The following is an 18,060-nucleotide window of genomic DNA, read 5'->3' as shown; positions in this document are numbered from 1 at the left end:
TTCCGGTTTTTTGATGGGCTCCCTTCAAGTCGGAGAAAAAACTAGAGATATTATAACTCATTGCTTACAAAATTTTGCCACTGTGGGCATTCCAAAACAGTTGAAAACAGATAATGGCCCTGGCTATACTTCTACCTCTTTTAAACAATTTTTGCTCATCATTTGGCATTACTCATATAACAGGAATCCCATACAATCCACAGGGACAAGGCATAGATGAAAGAGCTCATCAAACTATTAAAATGTACTTATTAAAGCAAAAAGAGGGAATTGGGAAGGGATATAGATCCCCCAAAGATAAACTTAAAATAACACTTTTTACTCTAAACTTTTAAAATTTGGATTCATCAGGGCTTAGTGCTGCGGAAAGGCACATGTGTCCAAAAAATGTACATAACCCCAAGGTACTTTGGAAGGATATTCTAACAGGACAATGGAAAGGTCCTGACCTAGTGATTGTCTGGAGTCGGGGGTCTGTTTGTGTGTTTCCACAGGGAGAACAGCAGCCAATTTGGATTCCAGAGAGAGAGACTAATTAAAGCGATTTCTATAGACCAAAAAGAAGATGATTTGGCTCAAATCCATAACAGCTGATATCCAGAGCTCCAGTTTGGCTATCCTTACATCTACAACAGTGGTTCTCCCACACCAGGAGGCTAATGAATAATGAACATCATTAAGGCCTATTTCAAATGTAAGAAACCTTGGGGCTTGCTTGTGGAAATACCTTCAGACCCATATGCAAGTTACAGGAAAAAGGATGGGATATCAAAAGAAGAGTCAAACCCAGGTGGTAACCAGGATGCTTTTTTCAATATCTATTTTATTATTGCCCTTTTCCACATCATGAAGTTTTGTTTTGTTTTTTTGAGCTCATACAGACCTAGGTTAATGTTTTTCTGATCAGTTTTATTTTTTGACTGTGGAGTTTTTGAGCATTGCAATGGGGATTTCACCTGTAAAAAGCTACAAGGCCTTTACTATTATGTTATGTGTTGTATGTATTGTGTTATGTGTGCACACTTGTGTTTTGTCTTGCATGTCTGTATGTGCGTATGTCCATATATCATATATAAGGAGCAATCATGAAAAAATGGATCCAAATTTGTTTTTATTATTCATGTGATTTAAATGGTTTAATTTAAATTGGGTAAACAGCTGTTGAGGATTGTTCTAAAATGTGAACAAAAAAGGAGGTTAACAGATCTGTTTGTTTACTTTCACCTTTCCTCTTCATTATATCTAATTCTATTCAGGATACTAAATTGTTTAGAAAATTGCAATTGCTTTTTTTTTTAGTGCCTGCTGGAATGTTACATAATTTTTTTTTAGCCATCACTACCAGAATTCCTATCTTCATTCCAGTGCCGATGAAGACAAAGATAAAACCAAACTACAGCTTCTGCGATAGCTATCACAACAAACTGTATAAACTGATGCATCAATGAATAATGTAACTCAACAAGTGATGCTCAATCAAGGAGTCGATTTACTTTGGGAGGAAAAGGACATATTAATGGATTCCTCTGCTTTAAACTTCTTGCAAAACTTGCCTGGAGTATGTATCACTTGTATGCATTGTGAACTAACTATTGGTGCAGCAAATTGTGGTAGTGCCGGGGTATCTTTGCTGATGGTGTCACCAGTGGTACAATTTTTCCAAAAGGGGCCATCGATTGGCTTGGTGTCATGGTGTTTTGTATCCTCCCCTTTCTGCTTGTAGCAGGTTGTTCATGTTGTTTGTGTAAAAACCACTATCCACAGGTGTGGCTGTATGCTGGACCGGTAGTCAATAACGGGTAAGATCCAATTGCAGTGGTACCAACCTAAGAGAGGAGGCTGACGCCTTGAGGTCAGCTCATCCGATGACGGGTAAGGACTATATGTAGTATTGGACAACCTAAGACAGGCACGTCCCTAAGCCACATGCTTGTTGTTTAATTAAACAGAAGGGGGGAGATGCTGAGAGCCACGGCCAGGTCAAGATGGTGCCTGGCATTTTGGCAGAAGGAGGGTTCCTGCTGCCTCCGGTGCCCGCTATTTTTGAGCTCTCAGGGAGTTCCTGGAGAGTTTGTGTGGGCAGTGGGCAGCGTGAGTTCTAAAAATAAAGTTCGTTCCTGCTTGAATCTTCAAGTGGCTCCTGATTTGTGCCCAGCCAGACTGCTGGCAGTCAAATATTATTCTGGGCGTTTCTGTGAGAGTGTTTTGAATAATAGGAACATTTAAATTGGTAGACAGAGTAGAGCAAACTGCCCTCCCTAATGTGTGGGGGCCTTATCCAAAGAGTTGGAAGCCTGAATAGAACAACAGTGTAATTGCAGGGAAGTGTTGGAGAGCGATATTGGCCAAATTATATTGTTATATTGGGTGCAGGTATGAATATGTAACAAGAAATCCCATCATCATGTCTAAAATGGAAAAGACCAACCATAGCAAGCACTGGCAAGGATTTGGAGAAACCAGAACTCTCCTATGCTGCTGGTATGTAAATGGTATAGCCTCTTTGGAAATATTTAGCTGTTTTTAAAAAATTAAACATATGCTGATTAATAACCCAAGCATTCCATTTCAAGGATTTTACCCCAAAGAAATGAAAGCTTATATCTAATACAAAGACTTGCCCATCAGTGTTCATGGAAGCTTTATTGATAGTAACCCCCAAATGGAAATACAATTATCCCTTGGTAATGTCAGGAGATTGATTCCAGCACCCCCTAAGAATACCAAAATCTGCGGATGCCAAAAATATTAAGTCCTCTCTATAAAATCCCCTATATAAAATGGAATAGTAATTGCATACAATCTATGCATATCCTCCTGTGTACTTTAAATCATCTCTAGATGACTTACAATACCTAATACAATGGAAATGCTATATAAAACGTTGTTGTGCTGTATCATCTAGGGAATAATAACAAGAAAAAAGTCTGTACATGTTTAGTACAGATGCAACCATTAAAGGCCTACAAACATTAAAAAAAAAAAAAGAAATCCCATCATTATGTGCAACTATCAATGCACCAATTAAAAAAAACGTGGAAATAAATTTTAAAAAGTGCTTTTCTTCCAAGTAAATAAGATATCCTCCTGACTGGTTGCATCGGTACTAGAACATTAGCTTTTTCCTGCCTTGGAACTCAGACTAAAACATTTGCTCCTCCTGGGTCTTGAGCCCAGTCGTTAGACTCAAACTACACCATTGGTTCTCAGGCCTTTTAGATCTCCATTTTTCTGGGTCTCCACCTTGCCAACTCACCCTGAAGATCTTGGGGATCTTTCAATTTGTTATCATCCATAATCAAAGAGCAAATTTACTGTAATAAAATCTATTTCTCTCTCTCCTAGTTGTTCTGTTTCTGTAGAAAGCCATGACTAATATATTTTATGAATGTATATTTACTAAAGAGAGATAGACATTAGCCAGAATGTAATTGTCCAATTCTAGAAATTAACATAGATACAGTACTATTATCTAAATTACAGACCTTATTCAAAGTTAGCCAATTGTTTCACTAATGCTCTATATGTAAAATTTAAAAAAAAAAAATTTGTTCTCTGGTCTAGGAGCCAATCTAGGACCAAATGGTGCATTTACTTGTTAGGTCTCTTTTGTTTTCATTAACCTGGACTAGTTCCTTAGTCTTTCTTTGTCTTTGGGGTATTTATTTATTTAGAGATGGGGTCTTGATGTGTCATCCAGGCTGGTCTCAAACTTCTGGGTTCAAGCAATCCTGTTTTGGCCACTCCAGTGGCTGGGACTCTAGGTGCATGACTCTGCACCTGGCTGACTTTGACATTTTAAAGGCGACAGGCCATTTATTTCATTGAATGCATCACAATTTAGATTTGTCTAATGTTTAATCCATGATTAAGATCTAAGGTTGCATTTTTGGCAGGAATACTGCAGAAATGATACATTAGTCAGCTTTCCATTACTGTAACAAACACATGAGACAAATTGACTTATAAAAAGATTTATTTTGGGGCTGAGGTTGTGGCTCAGTGGTAGAGCGCTTGCCTAGCATGCCTGAGGCACAGGCTTCGATTGATCCTCAGCACCACATAAAAATAAACAAACAAGCAGATAAACAAACAAATGAATGAATAAATAAATAAAGGTATTATGTCCATCTACAACTTAAAAAAAAAAAAGATTTATTTTGGCTGGTGGTTTTGGGTTTCAGTCTATGGTCGGTTTGCCCCATGGCTTTGGGCTTGGGCAAGGAAGTACCTCATGGCAGGGAGAACCTGGCAGAACAAAGCCACTCCCCGAAAGGCCAGGATGCAAAGGAAAAAGAAGAGGAAGGGGCTGGAGTCCTGATATCCACTTCAAGGGCACACCCCCCACTAAGTCCCACCTCTTTAAGGTTCCACCACCTCCTGATAGCACCAAACTGGGGACCAGCCTCTAACAGTGGACTTTAGGGGGACACTCCAGATTCAAACTATAGCAAGCGACATTGAGTCCTCCTTTCTGCACCTTATTCGGGGACGCATGATCTTGAACTCTCCTATTACTAACTGTAATTCTGATCACGTGATTAAGGTGATATCTGTCAGGTTTTTCCAATCTGTAATTGTAGGAGATACAGTAGTTCCCCCTTTTCCATGATCTCAGTCACCTGAAGTCAGCTGTGGTCTAAAAATATTAAGTGGAAAATTACAGAAATAAACATATAATTTTTAAATGACTTCTATTACAGTATATTGTTATAATTAGTCTATTTTATTATTAGTTATTGTTGTTAATCTCTTACTGAGCATAATTTATAAGTTAAACTTTATCACAGTTATGAAAAACATAACAGGAAAAAAACGTAATAAATCAGTCTCCAAATCCATGGAGTCCATATACACCTGATGGGCATCTGTGGAGTCAACCAACTGCTGATTGAAAGTATTTTTTACAACTTGCATCTGTGCGAAACATGTGCAGACCTTTTCCTTGTTATCGTTCTTAAACAATAGAGTATAACAAGTATTTATACAGCCCTTATGTTGTAGCAGACATAGTAAGTAATTTGGAGATGATTTAAGAGGACATGCCTAGGTTATAGCCAAATGTTATGCCATTTTACATAAGGGACTTGAACGTCTGCAGATTTGATACCGGTGGGGGTCCCAGGAACCACTCTTCCATGGAACTGGGGAATTACAGTATCTATGGGGTTTGGTACTATCCGCCGTTTCCAGTATCCACTGGTCATGTGGGAACATACCCCACTGTGGATAAGGGGGGACAACTGTACTTTTGAGTCTATGTATTTCCTGTTTGTCATTAAACGTTTGTCTACTAATTTTATCATTTGAAAGTATATGAGAGGCATCTTTCTACTAGGGATTATCAAAATGAAATGAGATCGCTGGGATTAGCGGGGTGGCTGAGTGTTATGGGGTGGTGGTGAAATCACCTGAAGAGAAATCCTATGGTGAAAAAAGAATTAGGATGTTTATTGGAAAGACCATGCTGGTTAGTGTGTGAAGAGCGTTTTTGAGGAGTGGGAAGAGTAGAGAAGCAGGGGAAGACGAGAAAAGTCAGGCACACACCTGTAAACCCAGCAACTTGGGAGGGTGAGGCATAAGGATTTGCAAGTTAGAGACAACCTCAGCATCTTAGCTAGACCCTGTCTCAAAATAAAAACAATAAAACGGGCTGGGGGTGAAGTTCAATTCAGTGGAAAAGCACCCCAGGCTTCAATCCCAGTACCACAAAAAGAAGGAGAGAAAGGGAGGGGGGGAGGATAGAAGGAGGTGGGGAAGGAGAAATGTGGGAGAGAGGGAGAGAAAGAGAGAGGAGGAAGCATATCTGTCAGGGGCAACTGTATGTGCAACCTCATGGAGTTTCAGAGAGGCCATGCTCACCTAATGAATGGTGCACAGTGCAATAGGCGGTGGGGTGGTGGTGAGGGAGGTGGAGCTACAGGGAGAGAGAGGGGTCAATGGCTGGAATGGTGGAATGGCTCTAGAATACAAAATAAATGCCTGCTTAACTAAACTGTCTGAGAAGGAACGCAGTTGCCTTTGGTGAACGATCCCAGAGGTGTTAAAGGAAATAAGATCCAGCCTATTTGTAATGGTGTATACTTTTACAAATTGCCTGCTCTATTTTCTTTTATAATAGCTCTGGTAAGAAAACCAGGAAGGGCGCTCTTGGGAGCAATAGAGAGTAAATGAGTCTGCAATAATTTGTAAGATATTGGCCTATCTGGACTTATCTAAAAGGGTTTTGTATGGAATCTAAACTATTAAGTATATGAAAGCAAGGCTGAATAAGTTAAGTTACTTCATTAAGTCTAACATCTGGATAGGTCAGAATTATCTTTGGTTACATTCCACAATTGAGGAAACATTTCCATCACTTTTGATTGAATTTGAGCGTTGTGCAAATCTATAAGAGCATTCTTACCCAGAGTTATCACTACAGATTGCTGATATTAACTAATTTAACTCCCAGAGTTCACCACCCTGCCTCCATTTTTCTAGAAGCATTTCATCACAGACTTACTAGTTTCAATTATCTGCATACCCACAGTCCAATAACACACTCAATAAGTGCTGATTGAATAAAGATGTGGATAAAGGAGAGCATTAGAAAAGAGCTCAAAGAAAAAAATTTAAATCAGTTATTTTCTCTTGTGAGACACTAAGGAAAGAATGAAAATAGTGTGAGGGAGGTAGAACGTCTTTGGGAAAGAAGAAACAGAAAAACTTTGCAGAAAGGTTTCTAGGAAAGGTGGGTGGAGAATCACCGTGGTCATTAGAACCAGCAGGTAAAGTTACTCTTCAGAAGCTGGGTCTAAAATCTAAGGGAGTGAGGAGAGGTAGACAAGGAGAGCTGGGAGAAAAAGGCTGAAGAGGTAAGAAGTAACTGTCTGGATATGCTGTTGAGACAAAGGGAAGAGCAAATGCTGGCTTAGGTACTGTATCCACGAACAAACTGAGAGTAGACTAGCAAATTTTATTTAAAGCAGAAAATGCACCTGCAGCATGGGAAGTGTCCCAAGACAAAGTACCACTCTTCTGTCTAGCGGTTTTTATGGGATGATCTGTCCCTATAGGTGATCGATGGGATAACAGGTAAAAAGATTCAGAAAGAGGCCAATCAACTCTCTCTATTTTGTCTTCTTCAGCAAATCAGGAAAGAGTAATTCCTAAGCCTCTATTAGCATAAGGGTGGGGGTTGAGGGTCTGTTGGCGCTAGAGGCAGTGCTTTAGAGAACATTTTGCGGTTGGTAGTTGCTAGGGGGTATTTAAGGAACTATTTTTGTGGCTTAAAATAGCTGGGGTCGGAAGCTTGATTTCCCTATCCTCTCTTATCTCTTCTTTAGAAAGAAGAGAGACTCTTCCCCTAGTTGTCTATGGGTGGTCTTTCTGTCTCAGTACCTGGAATTTCGTTGGTGCAATTCAGGGAAAGAGGACAAAAAGGGCGAGCGTTCTTTGCATGAGTTCCTGTTCTGATGTTTAAGGACAATCAGGTTGAATTATCTGGTAAGCAGTTAGATAAGAGGGTCTGAGCTCCTGAAACAAATGTGGATATTCGTTGAAAGCACAGAAAATGGGCTAGACACCTCAGGAAGAATGAAGATCTGTGGGTAGGGAGACAGTCATTTGCAGACTTAGGAGTGGGTAGAGGAATAGAAACAGGATAAGAAAAGTCGGAGGTAAGAAAAACGAACGGCGACATTTTGAGAACCAAGCCACCAAGTTTCAAGGTGTTACCGGACGCCTCCTGGAGGTCAAGAGAAGGATAACATATTTAGCCCTCGGTCAAACTCAATTCCAAGACTGGGCAGGGATGTGGGGGTGGGGCGAAGCCACCCACCAAACTGAGGGCAAAGAAAGGACGCATCCCCAGCAGTTAATTCTTTAAAGGAGCCTGGCTGTGACGAGACAGAAACGGTGAGAGGTGGAGGGTTAGTTTAGGGCTCAAGGGGATAACTGGCTGCGGAATCCCATACAGGAGTAATTATCCGTCTACTTGAGGGCTTCTGTATTATTTAGGTTCCTTTTGGGGATTTCCCTACCCTAAACAGGAACCAAAACAATGCGACAAATTGCCACTCTAAAAGAGAATGGTTTTTGTTTGAAACCCTCCGCTTTAAAAATCCTGCTATGCAAATAAGGGGACTTAATGTGGCTCTCAGCGATTGGTAGGTACTTTAAAAATCCGTCATTTCCTTGTTGCAAACCAGAAGTCTGTTTTCTGCTCCCCTATTGGCTGTCTGAGCCGGCTCCGTTTGCAGCCAATCAAACTAGTTCCCCTCACCCCTCCCGGTAGCTCTTATAAATTACATCAAATTGGTTATCCTTTCCACATCCTTCTCCTTGAAAAAGAAGCTCTAACCGCATTTTTAGCCGTCATGTCAGGACGCGGAAAGCAGGGAGGCAAAGCTCGAGCCAAGGCCAAGTCGCGCTCCTCGCGCGCTGGCCTCCAGTTCCCGGTGGGCCGGGTGCACCGCCTGCTGCGCAAGGGCAACTACGCCGAGCGGGTGGGGGCCGGCGCGCCCGTCTACCTGGCGGCAGTCCTCGAATACCTGACCGCCGAGATCCTGGAGCTGGCTGGCAACGCGGCCCGCGACAACAAGAAGACGCGTATCATCCCTCGCCATTTGCAACTAGCCGTGAGAAATGACGAAGAGCTCAACAAGTTACTCGGGGGTGTCACCATCGCTCAGGGCGGCGTGTTGCCCAATATCCAGGCTGTCTTATTGCCCAAGAAAACGGAGAGTCACAAGCCTGGCAAGAACAAGTAACTAGGCTGGGCACCATCCCCTCACCCCAAAGGCTCTTTTAAGAGCCACCAAAAGTGTCAAATGAAGGGCTGATCACAAGTAGCGCATTAGCTCTTTTTTTGAAAACTTGGGTGGCTCTAAAAAGAGCCTTTGGTCTTTGGTTTAGCTTGTCAGCGTTTATTTGCTTTTGGCTTTGTGGCTTTCGGTTTTCTTTGGTAACAACACGGCCTGGATGTTGGGCAGGACGCCGCCCTGGGCGATGGTCACTTTGCCCAGCAGCTTGTTCAGCTCCTCGTCGTTGCGGATGGCCAGCTGGAGGTGACGGGGGATGATGCGCGTTTTCTTGTTGTCGCGGGCCGCGTTGCCAGCCAGCTCCAGGATCTCGGCCGTCAGGTACTCGAGCACCGCCGCCATGTAGACGGGCGCGCCGGCCCCCACCCGCTCGGCGTAGTTGCCCTTGCGCAGCAGGCGGTGCACCCGGCCCACCGGGAACTGGAGGCCAGCGCGCGAGGAGCGCGACTTGGCCTTGGCTCGAGCTTTGCCTCCCTGCTTGCCACGGCCGGACATGACTAAACCGAGCGTTTAAACCAGCAGAAACGTCAGATTTCCCCCACAAGATTGAAAAAGCACCAAAAAGAAACCCTTTATAAGCTTTCCTAGGGGTGGGGTCAGGAGCGAGGTTTTCATTGGTCCTAATTTGGCTCCAGAAACGACCAATAAAATCCAGAGTCGTTATTGTTACGTAGGTTTTGCTGAAAACGCAAGGTCCCTACATGGACCAATGAAAGCGAAGGACTTTTTGAGCCCTAATTTGCATAAGGTGGTTATAAAAGGATCAGGCCCGCCCATCCCCTTAATTCTTCCCCTGGCTGAGCCTTGTTGGCTCCGTGTTTTACCATGCCTGAACCCGCCAAGTCCGCTCCGGCCCCCAAGAAGGGCTCCAAGAAAGCCGTCACCAAGGCCCAGAAGAAGGATGGCAAGAAGCGCAAGCGCAGCCGCAAGGAGAGCTACTCCATCTACGTGTACAAGGTGCTGAAGCAGGTCCACCCCGACACGGGCATCTCGTCCAAGGCCATGGGCATCATGAACTCGTTCGTCAACGACATCTTCGAGCGCATCGCCGGCGAAGCGTCCCGCCTGGCGCACTACAACAAGCGCTCGACCATCACGTCGCGGGAGATCCAGACGGCCGTGCGCCTGCTGCTGCCCGGGGAGCTGGCCAAGCACGCCGTGTCCGAGGGCACCAAGGCGGTCACCAAGTACACCAGCTCCAAATGAGTCCTGCCCGGACTTGGCGCTTTCTAGCCGCTTTTCTCCAAAGGCTCTTTTAAGAGCCACCCACTTAATCAGCAGAAAAGAGCTTGGTTCACTTGTACTCCCTTAGTTCTAAACGTCCTAGGAGGTGGCACAAGTAGTTTTTAAACATTTGTAACTTGAGGTTCCGGGTGTGTGACTGGACTTGCTTTTGATTCTAAAAGCGCGTCATTTCTCCTATTGCGCTGCTTAGCTTTCTTAGTACTAAACTGGGATGCTAGGGGTCTGTCCTTTCTCCTCCCAGCCCCACACCGTTGTGTTCTGGTGGCTTTGTTGGGTGTGTTTTATTGACCTAAAACAAAGTCGTGGTTTACGAGGACCCCAGGACAGAAACCCGACTCCAGCGAACGCTGACAGCTCGGTACGATTGAAGCCTGACCGCAGCTGGTGTATCCAGCCGCCAGCTCGACCCTGCGAGGTGTCCTGTGTGTACCGCGGGTTTTGTGTACTTAGGGCGGAGCCCGCGCAGCCGGGCCCTCAACTTTTCCTGATTGGGCGACACGAATATTTAAAATTTCCCGCTGCTGCGGAATACTTACCACTCCCCCTTGGGTGTTTAAAATCCTTTCTGGATTTGTGGATCGTTTTTACATTTAATGCTCTGTGCTTGGAACGCTGCGCTGCGCTCCCACGGCAGTGCAAAGCGCATTCGTCATTTAGATCTGGGCTCAAAAGTCATCTTGAATATACCTTTTTAAGCCATCCACTCAGGAATTCGCTCCTATCTTTCCTGCCTGGCTGTTTTGTCTTCCTCCTAACGAGCTGAAATTGGTTTATTTGTTCTTAATTATGATCTTTCTCCTTATCCTTGACAGGCTTTGTGGGTCTGACTTCCCACTGTGCCTTAAGTGCAAACCAATGCCTGGCACATAGAGGACAAATAGTACTTACTGAATTAATATTTATTGAGTTAATTTTTCTACCCACCCCTTTCTTCCTTGCTTCTTTTCCATTAGAGGTATGTGAAGACAGGATGAAAATGGATATATTTTTGCGGCTCCTTTCCCAAATCTGCCCTTAGTCACAGTGCAACAGCTCGGGGTTTGGGGGCATGTTAAGATTCTCTTTGTGAAAGAGGAGGCTGCAATAGGTCCTACCTTTATGCCTCACAGTTTAGTGTAACCTTTAGATTTCCATTGAAATCAGAATGTTGCTCGTTGTAAAGAGCCCTCTTTTTTCACCCCCTACTCTCCACCCCTGCGTTGCCTCAATCCTGGTTTTCTATTCCCCACTGAGAAGAGGTTTTAATTTATAGTTGCTACCTCATTTGCTTCTCAGAAGACTCTGCAAGACAGGTGGGACAACAGAATTAATATATATATATTTTTTTATAGATGAGGCTGAGAGAAAGCATGTAGCTAACACTATTTTTGTACCCTCCTATGAGAGGACAATTGCATTTTAGTTTTATTTTGTGGAGTTATAGAATATTGAGTCTTTCTGTTCAAACCTTGATTTTGTGGATTAAGACACTAAGGTCTGATCATTTACTTCTGGAGCTGATTGCAGGGATTTCATGAATCCAAAGGAACTTCAGAAATTATCACAGACTGACTATATGGCATGTCTCCTACATGTGTTTTCAAATGTGTGTAGACACTACAGTTATTAATAAAGTTACCAATTAATCTAAAAGCTTGTCTGAAATTTATTTTTTTCAATAAATTAAATCAACATATACTACCACCTGTGGTTGGGTCTGGGGAAAAGCTGGGTGTCTCTGAACTGGAGGATGAATATTTATAAGCCATCAGTCACTTCTACCCTAGGTGTAGGCTTGGGATGAAATAGCCTATTACAGGTTCACTATTAATGCTTAATGACTGAGAAATATATAACCATAAATAAGCACTACAAATAGTGGAAGAAATAAAGCCCTTAATAAAGTGTAGCTAACATGAAACACATGCAATGTGCCAGGTAGTATCATATAGGCCCTTTGTACACATTGGCTCATTTAATCCTCAGAAAAAAACCTCATGAAGTACCTTTATTACCTTCCATTTTATAGATAACAAAATTGAGGCAGAGAGATGTCTTTCCTCATAAATTCTTCAGAGAATAAGCTCCCTGATTAGTGCTTAAGGGACTTGAGGAAGTAGGGCTACTCTTGAAAGCCTGGACACCTCCCTGGATTTTGGGGGGAAATATCTATGCTTTGAAATGAAAAGAAACATCACCTACCTACTTTATTCTCCTCAGAACACACCCTGGATATAAATCTGGGGTAGTGATGGTTGACCTTCAAAGTAGTATTGGAGGACTCTGATTCTCCATCCTAGAGAGATGGAGAATGTGTACGTGTCGGGTGGGGTGGGGGGCACTCCACAGCTAGGATACTTTGACTAGCATAAGAGAGCTTTCGTTGCTAGTTAGGGGCTCCTCCTGGGAATGATTCTCACTAGAAAGGAAGGAGGAAGTGGTGATAGAATTTGGTATATTAATTCTGGAGGGAAAGTGATTAATAATGGTGCGATTAGTTCTTGTAAAGAACCTCTTTAAACACTTCTTTCTCTTGCTCAGGCATCTTTAAATGTTTGCTTAGGTAGGGTTAACAACAATTCCAGTTACTGAGCACTTAGTCCTCTGCCAAGTGGCTTACATTCATTGTCTAATCTTCACTGCCACCTTTTAAGATAGGTCCCATTTTTGTCATCTTTATTTTGCAGATAAAGGAAACTAAATCTCAGAAAGGTTAAGTGACTTGTCCAGTATCATTCAGAAAGAAGTGGAACTACAATCCAATGCACACTTTTAAAAAGATTAATAATCAATCCCTCCCATAATCTGCCTTTTCTTTCTTTCACAGGTCTCTCTCCTACTGCTCTGCTATACAGGTTTTCTGCTATAGTCAAAATGGTCTGTTTCCTTCCTCTAAACCCATTTGTTTCTTTTCCAATTATGTACTGAACAGAACTTTACTGAGGCATCATTGGCATATGAAGGAACTCAGATGGGAAAGATGAGACATATACAAATATCTATTCTATTCAACTGGGAAAGTGTTAAGATTTCACCTTAATTCTTCTAGGCTGAAAACTGCTATCGTCCATCCAATATTCTGCTATGAGAGTAATCTATAGCGCAGATCTGATCTCATTCCCCCTCCTGCCTTCACAAAACTCCAGTGGCCTGTTTCATGCCTCAGCTTGGCTTTCAGAAGAAAAAAAATAAATGTGAAACTTCATCAGCAATTCTTTAACCATATTTGGGTTTCACCATTTGGTTTACAGAGTCCTGTGCCTTTAGGAGGGACATAATATGGCCCTTCAGTAATTCTGACACAGAAGTAGGCCTAAGGGGCAGCGCTGTCTGACCCCTAACTGAAAGACTGCTCTTGTGACTAGGGAGGGTAGGATTAATTGATGATTTAATATTTATAATTGAAAATCTGTACCTACTTTTATAAATATCTCTTAAGTATCTGTTAATAGTATTAAGTTCTATAAGAAAGTCACAAGGGCCATTACCTCTTAGACTCTGCAGCACTATTAGGTCTGGTCTCATTAATTCATTGCTTCATTCAATAATCTAGCCAGGTGCGGCAGTGCACATCTATGATTTCAGCTACAAGGAAGCTGAGGCAGAGGATCGTATTTGAGGCCAACCTGGGTAACTTAGCTAGACCCTGCCTTAAAAATAAAAGATAAAAAAAAAAAAAAAAACAAGAAAGGGGGCTGGGATTGTGGCTCAGTGGTTAAGTGCCCTTGAGTTCAATTTCCGGTAATCTGTCCCCCACAACCAAAAAAAGTCAGTAAAGGTTATGTGGGCAGTGGGATCAATGATCATTTTTAAAAAAATTAAAAAAGATACTAGTGCTGTGAGAATACCTTTAATGAAAATAACATACTTCTAAGTATCTATCCTAGTACCTGGCACCTAATAGACCCTCAATACATTTTAGTTAATTCTGAAGAACAGCTTTAAAAGCTTCAACAATGCAAACTACAATCAACTTAAACTAAGGGCATCAATAACAACAACTCCCCCCAAAGTCCCTGGGGTCTATGAGCTGACCCCTAGGTCTGACACTGGGACTTCACTATTCTCAGTCCTACTTAAAAAAAAAAAATCACTTAAAGTCATGAGCCACTGCTCTACAGAAGGTGTTCTCCAGAGTGGACTTTCTTAACTAGTCAACTTCACTAATGAGGCCTACGTCACAGGTTTGGTCATCAGACAGGCCAAGAGAGCCAGGCAAGCTCTGTAAGGACTGGGTGGCAGAGGAATGTGAAACCAGGTCGTAGAGATGCGAGTTGATAACCAACCCCAGGAGAGTTAACGTGGTTCTTGAGCAAGTCAAGGGCAATGCTTTGAGAGGGTTACTCTGACTGAGAAGCGCAGGATAGAATGAAGAAGGAGACCACAGGAAACTAGAAATCTGTGGGGAGGCCATTGTGACTCATAATTCAGTCTCAGACAGGAATAGAGACTGCAGGAAGAAAGAAGATATTAAAAAGCCATGGTTTGCATGAAGGAGGCAAAAGAGGTATGTTTGTTTTCTATTGCCACGTAAAAATTTACCACAGGTTTAGTGGCTTAAGATAATAATCTCTCTCTCTCTCTTTCGCGCGTGTGCGCGCGCGCACACACACACACACACACACACACACACACACTCGTACTGGGCATTGAACCCAGAGTCACTTTACCGTTGAGTTATAGCCCTAGTTCTTGTTCATTTTTTATTTTGAGGCAGGGTCTCACTAAGTTGCCCAGGCTGGTCTCAAACTTGGAATCCTCCTGCTTCAGCCTCCTGGGTCACTGGGATGATAGGTGGTATGTCCCCTCTGCCCAGCTGACAATACTAATGTATTATCCCATAGTTTCCGTTGGTCTGGGCAAGGCATAATTGAAGTCTTTTCATAGGACTGAAAACCAGATGTCCACTGAAACATGGGGTCTTCTTGCAGTTCATGCAGGTTGCTGGCAGACCATAGTTCCTTGTGGTTGTAGGTTTGAGACCTTCTCTTGTCGAGGTGGCTCTCTCCACAGGCAGGTTAAACATGCATATTTGCTTTTAAAGGCCAGCACCACATATTCCCGTTGCTTCAGTGATTTAATTCACTGAGGATACCTGACTAAGGGTGTGCCTTTTTATTAGCTCAAAGTGAACAAATTAAGGTCTTAATTACACCTGCAAAATCCCTTCAACTTTGTCGTTCATTTGTATGTGTGTGTATGTATACATATATGTGATATGCATATATTTGTTTTATTTTATCTTTTGGTATTGAACCCAATTACTACAGCCCCAGTACTTGAGACAGGGGCTCACTGAGTTGTTGTTGAGGCTGGACTTGAACTCCTGATCCTCCTGCATCACTGGGGTTATAGGTGTGCACCACCATTGCTGAGCTGTCGTCATTGTCTTCTCCTTCTCCTTCTCTCCTCTCTCCTTCTCCCCCCCCCTCTCTCTCTCTCTCTCTCTCTCTCTCTCTCTCTCTCTCTCATTGGATGCAAAGCACTGGCTCTGCTTCTACTCAAAGGAAGGCCAAAGGCTCCCAGAGGTCAGCAATCACGAGGTCTGTCCTAGAATTCTTCTACTGCAGGAACAAAAAGAATTATCTGGACTTAAGTCAGACACTTTTCTGTGATTTAAATTAACTTTAAATTAAGGAGTAAAAAGAAAACAAAATCCTCAGGCACTGAAAGCCTTCAATGTGCCAAGTGCTATAAACAACACTTTGAATCCTCAGAGCAATCCCTGAAAGGTCAAAGTTAGGATTCTTATTTTACAGTGGAGAATACTGAGGTTCAAACACGTCAAATCCCTTGGGAATTTCCTTCTTGTACATCACATTGTTTCTGAACAACTCTCCAAGGTAAATGTTATCCCCGTTTCACAAAGGAAGAAACTGATATCTATACAGTTTAAATAACCTGGTATTCTCTGATCACCCTGATGCTCCTGACTTTTACTAGAATATTGTCCCGACCGGCAGGACACATCAACGTGGGCAGCGAACCTAGATGGGGAGGAATGAAGGGACAAGAGACACGAAGGATGACAGCAAGACAAAAGTTCTGATCAAGCTGCAAACTTTTTTTGTTCACACAGGGGTATTTATGGGCTGGGGATGGGGGAGCTCTTATCGGCAGTTGCTGGAAGTCTTCACAAGGTGAAATAGCGCAGGGTGTTTCAGGAAGACGGATGGCCGCAGGATGTCTCAGGGAGATGGATGGCTGCAGGGTGTCTCCCAGGCGAGATGTCTCCCAGGGGGCTGTTTCTTGTAACTGTCAGGCTATTCTTTGAAGGAGAACTCCCTTTTGGTCCCTGGCAGAATATAAGCCTAATCTTTTCAAATCAGAAATAGTCTGAGGATCTATCAATATGTTTGCCATATAGAAACATAGAATATCTCTGGTGCTGGAAAATTCAGAGATCATCTGGTCTACTAAATTTCCTTATGTTTTCTTTCTGATTTCAGGATAAAACCTTTTTCTGCTTTTCGGTCTCCATCAGATCCCTACGTGGTGCAGATGTTCCTCAGAAACCTGTCTTTGGGGCCCTCTCTTCAGAAGTAGGCCCCAGGACCTCTAGAGCTTCGTCTAGCTCCCTGGGCAGGTGGGAGAAGCCAGCTGATCTCTAGCTCTGCCTGGAAGACAGTGCCACTTGTCATTTGCCAGCTCTGACCCAGCGTGGTCTGAAGTCAGCTCTTCAGTGGCTCCCCCTAAGAGAAAAGAGGGGCTGGGGCTGTAGCTCAGTGGTAGAATGCTTGCCTCACACAGGTGAGGCATGGAGTTCGATCCTCAGCAGCACATAAAAATGAAGACATTGTGTCCATAAAAAAAAAAAAATTGAGAGAGAGAGAGAGAAAGAGAGAGAGAGAGAGGAGAGAGAAAGAGAGAGAGAGAGAGAGAGAGAGAGAGAGAGAAAGAGAAAGAGAGAGAGAGAGAAAGAGAGAGAGAAAGAGAGAGAGAGAGAAGAGAGAGAGAGAGAGAAGAGAGAGAGAGAGAGAGAGAGAGAGAGAGAGAGGAGAGAAAGAGAGAGAGAGAGAGAGAGAGAGAGAGAGAGAGAGAGAGAGAGAGAAGGAATTTGGACTCACAGAGACCAGGGAAGAAGTTAGTGTGAATATGGAGACAGACATTGGAGTTACTCTGCTACAAACTGAGGAGTCAATGGGAACTGAAAGAGGTGAGGATAGATTATTCCCTTAAGCCTTTGGAGGGAGCATGGTAACTTGATTTTAGACTTCTGGTTTCCCAAACTGCAAAAGAATAAATCCATATTGGTTTAAGCTGCCAAATTTGTAGTAATTTGTTAACAGCAGTCCTAGGGAACTAACAAGGCATCCTTATAGAAGTCTGGCTGTGAACTTTCCTCAAGAACACAAAGAGGTTGCCACTGTTCCTACAAATCCACAATGAAGTCAGCCTGTTGGCCTTCCTGCCCAGGATGAACGCAGAGCCCATAGGAAGTTAATTTTTGGGAGGTCAACAATTGTCTAGGAAAGTTCAGTCCTATTTGCAAAGATACGAGATGCCTTAGGCAATTTTGGGCTGAGCCAGTTAGGGAGTCTGATCAAGACAATGAAGGATTCAATCTGTAGTCAGGAAAGAATCACTTCGGACCCCAAGTCTCCTATTATTGTTCTCTTGTTGTAGGGACAAAGAAGTCAAGGCACCAAAGACAGCAGGAAACAGTTTTATTTGGCTGCAGCCAGGTTCAGGGGGCACAGCTTCTGCTGTAATCCATCAATCCCCTGAACCCCGAGTTCAGGGAGTTTCAGAGTTTTATACCCAGCATGTCAGGGGAGGGGCTCAGAAGTTCACAGTCTGCAGAAGTTCACATAAAAGCTGCTTTTTCCTTCACTGTTCTGGGCAAGTTAACTCTTCAGGGACAACACCTGAGAAGGGGAGAGCTTCTTTCCCCTTTCTTTCCTCCCCTGCCAGCTGTTACCATGGAGCCCAGCTGTAACTTATCTTAAAAATGCAGACATCTCTGTGAAGCCCAGCTCAAGGCCAGAGACCTTGTTTCCACATTTCTACAAACTACTGTACTGGATACGTT

General features: G+C 43.1%; 3 protein-coding genes across 3 annotated transcripts; 2 read left to right on the top strand and 1 right to left on the bottom strand.

Moving 5' to 3' along the window:
- Positions 1-7,919: 7,919 nt before the first annotated feature.
- LOC308656226 (histone H2A type 2-B) lies at positions 7,920-8,753 on the top strand (the record flags this gene model as incomplete). Its single annotated transcript, XM_081307088.1, has 1 exon — positions 7,920-8,753. The coding sequence occupies exon 1, from the start codon at positions 8,361-8,363 to the stop codon at positions 8,751-8,753; it is 393 nt and encodes a 130-aa protein (XP_081163214.1). The 5' UTR covers positions 7,920-8,360.
- A 9-nt stretch (positions 8,754-8,762) lies between these two features.
- On the bottom strand, positions 8,763-9,299 carry LOC308656227 (histone H2A type 2-C; the record flags this gene model as incomplete). Its single annotated transcript, XM_081307089.1, has 1 exon — positions 8,763-9,299. The coding sequence occupies one exon, from the start codon at positions 9,297-9,299 to the stop codon at positions 8,910-8,912; it is 390 nt and encodes a 129-aa protein (XP_081163215.1). The 3' UTR covers positions 8,763-8,909.
- A 191-nt stretch (positions 9,300-9,490) lies between these two features.
- H2BC21 (H2B clustered histone 21) lies at positions 9,491-11,681 on the top strand. Its single transcript, XM_081307091.1, has one exon. It carries the CDS (start codon positions 9,630-9,632, stop codon positions 10,008-10,010), a length of 381 nt encoding a protein of 126 aa, XP_081163217.1. The 5' UTR covers positions 9,491-9,629; the 3' UTR covers positions 10,011-11,681.
- The last annotated feature ends 6,379 nt before the right edge of the window (positions 11,682-18,060 follow it).

Source organism: Spermophilus citellus, assembly GCF_964194105.1.
Source record: "Spermophilus citellus genome assembly, chromosome: 9".
NCBI lineage: Eukaryota > Metazoa > Chordata > Mammalia > Rodentia > Sciuridae > Spermophilus > Spermophilus citellus.
Note: the sequence above shows the minus strand (reverse complement) of the source record. Positions and strands in the feature narration are given on the sequence as shown.

What these genes read in the sequence shown, in the direction of transcription:
- H2BC21 (XM_081307091.1), top strand. Translation starts at nt 9,630, where the DNA reads ATGCCTGAACCCGCCAAGTCCGCTCCGGCCCCCAAGAAGGGCTCCAAG.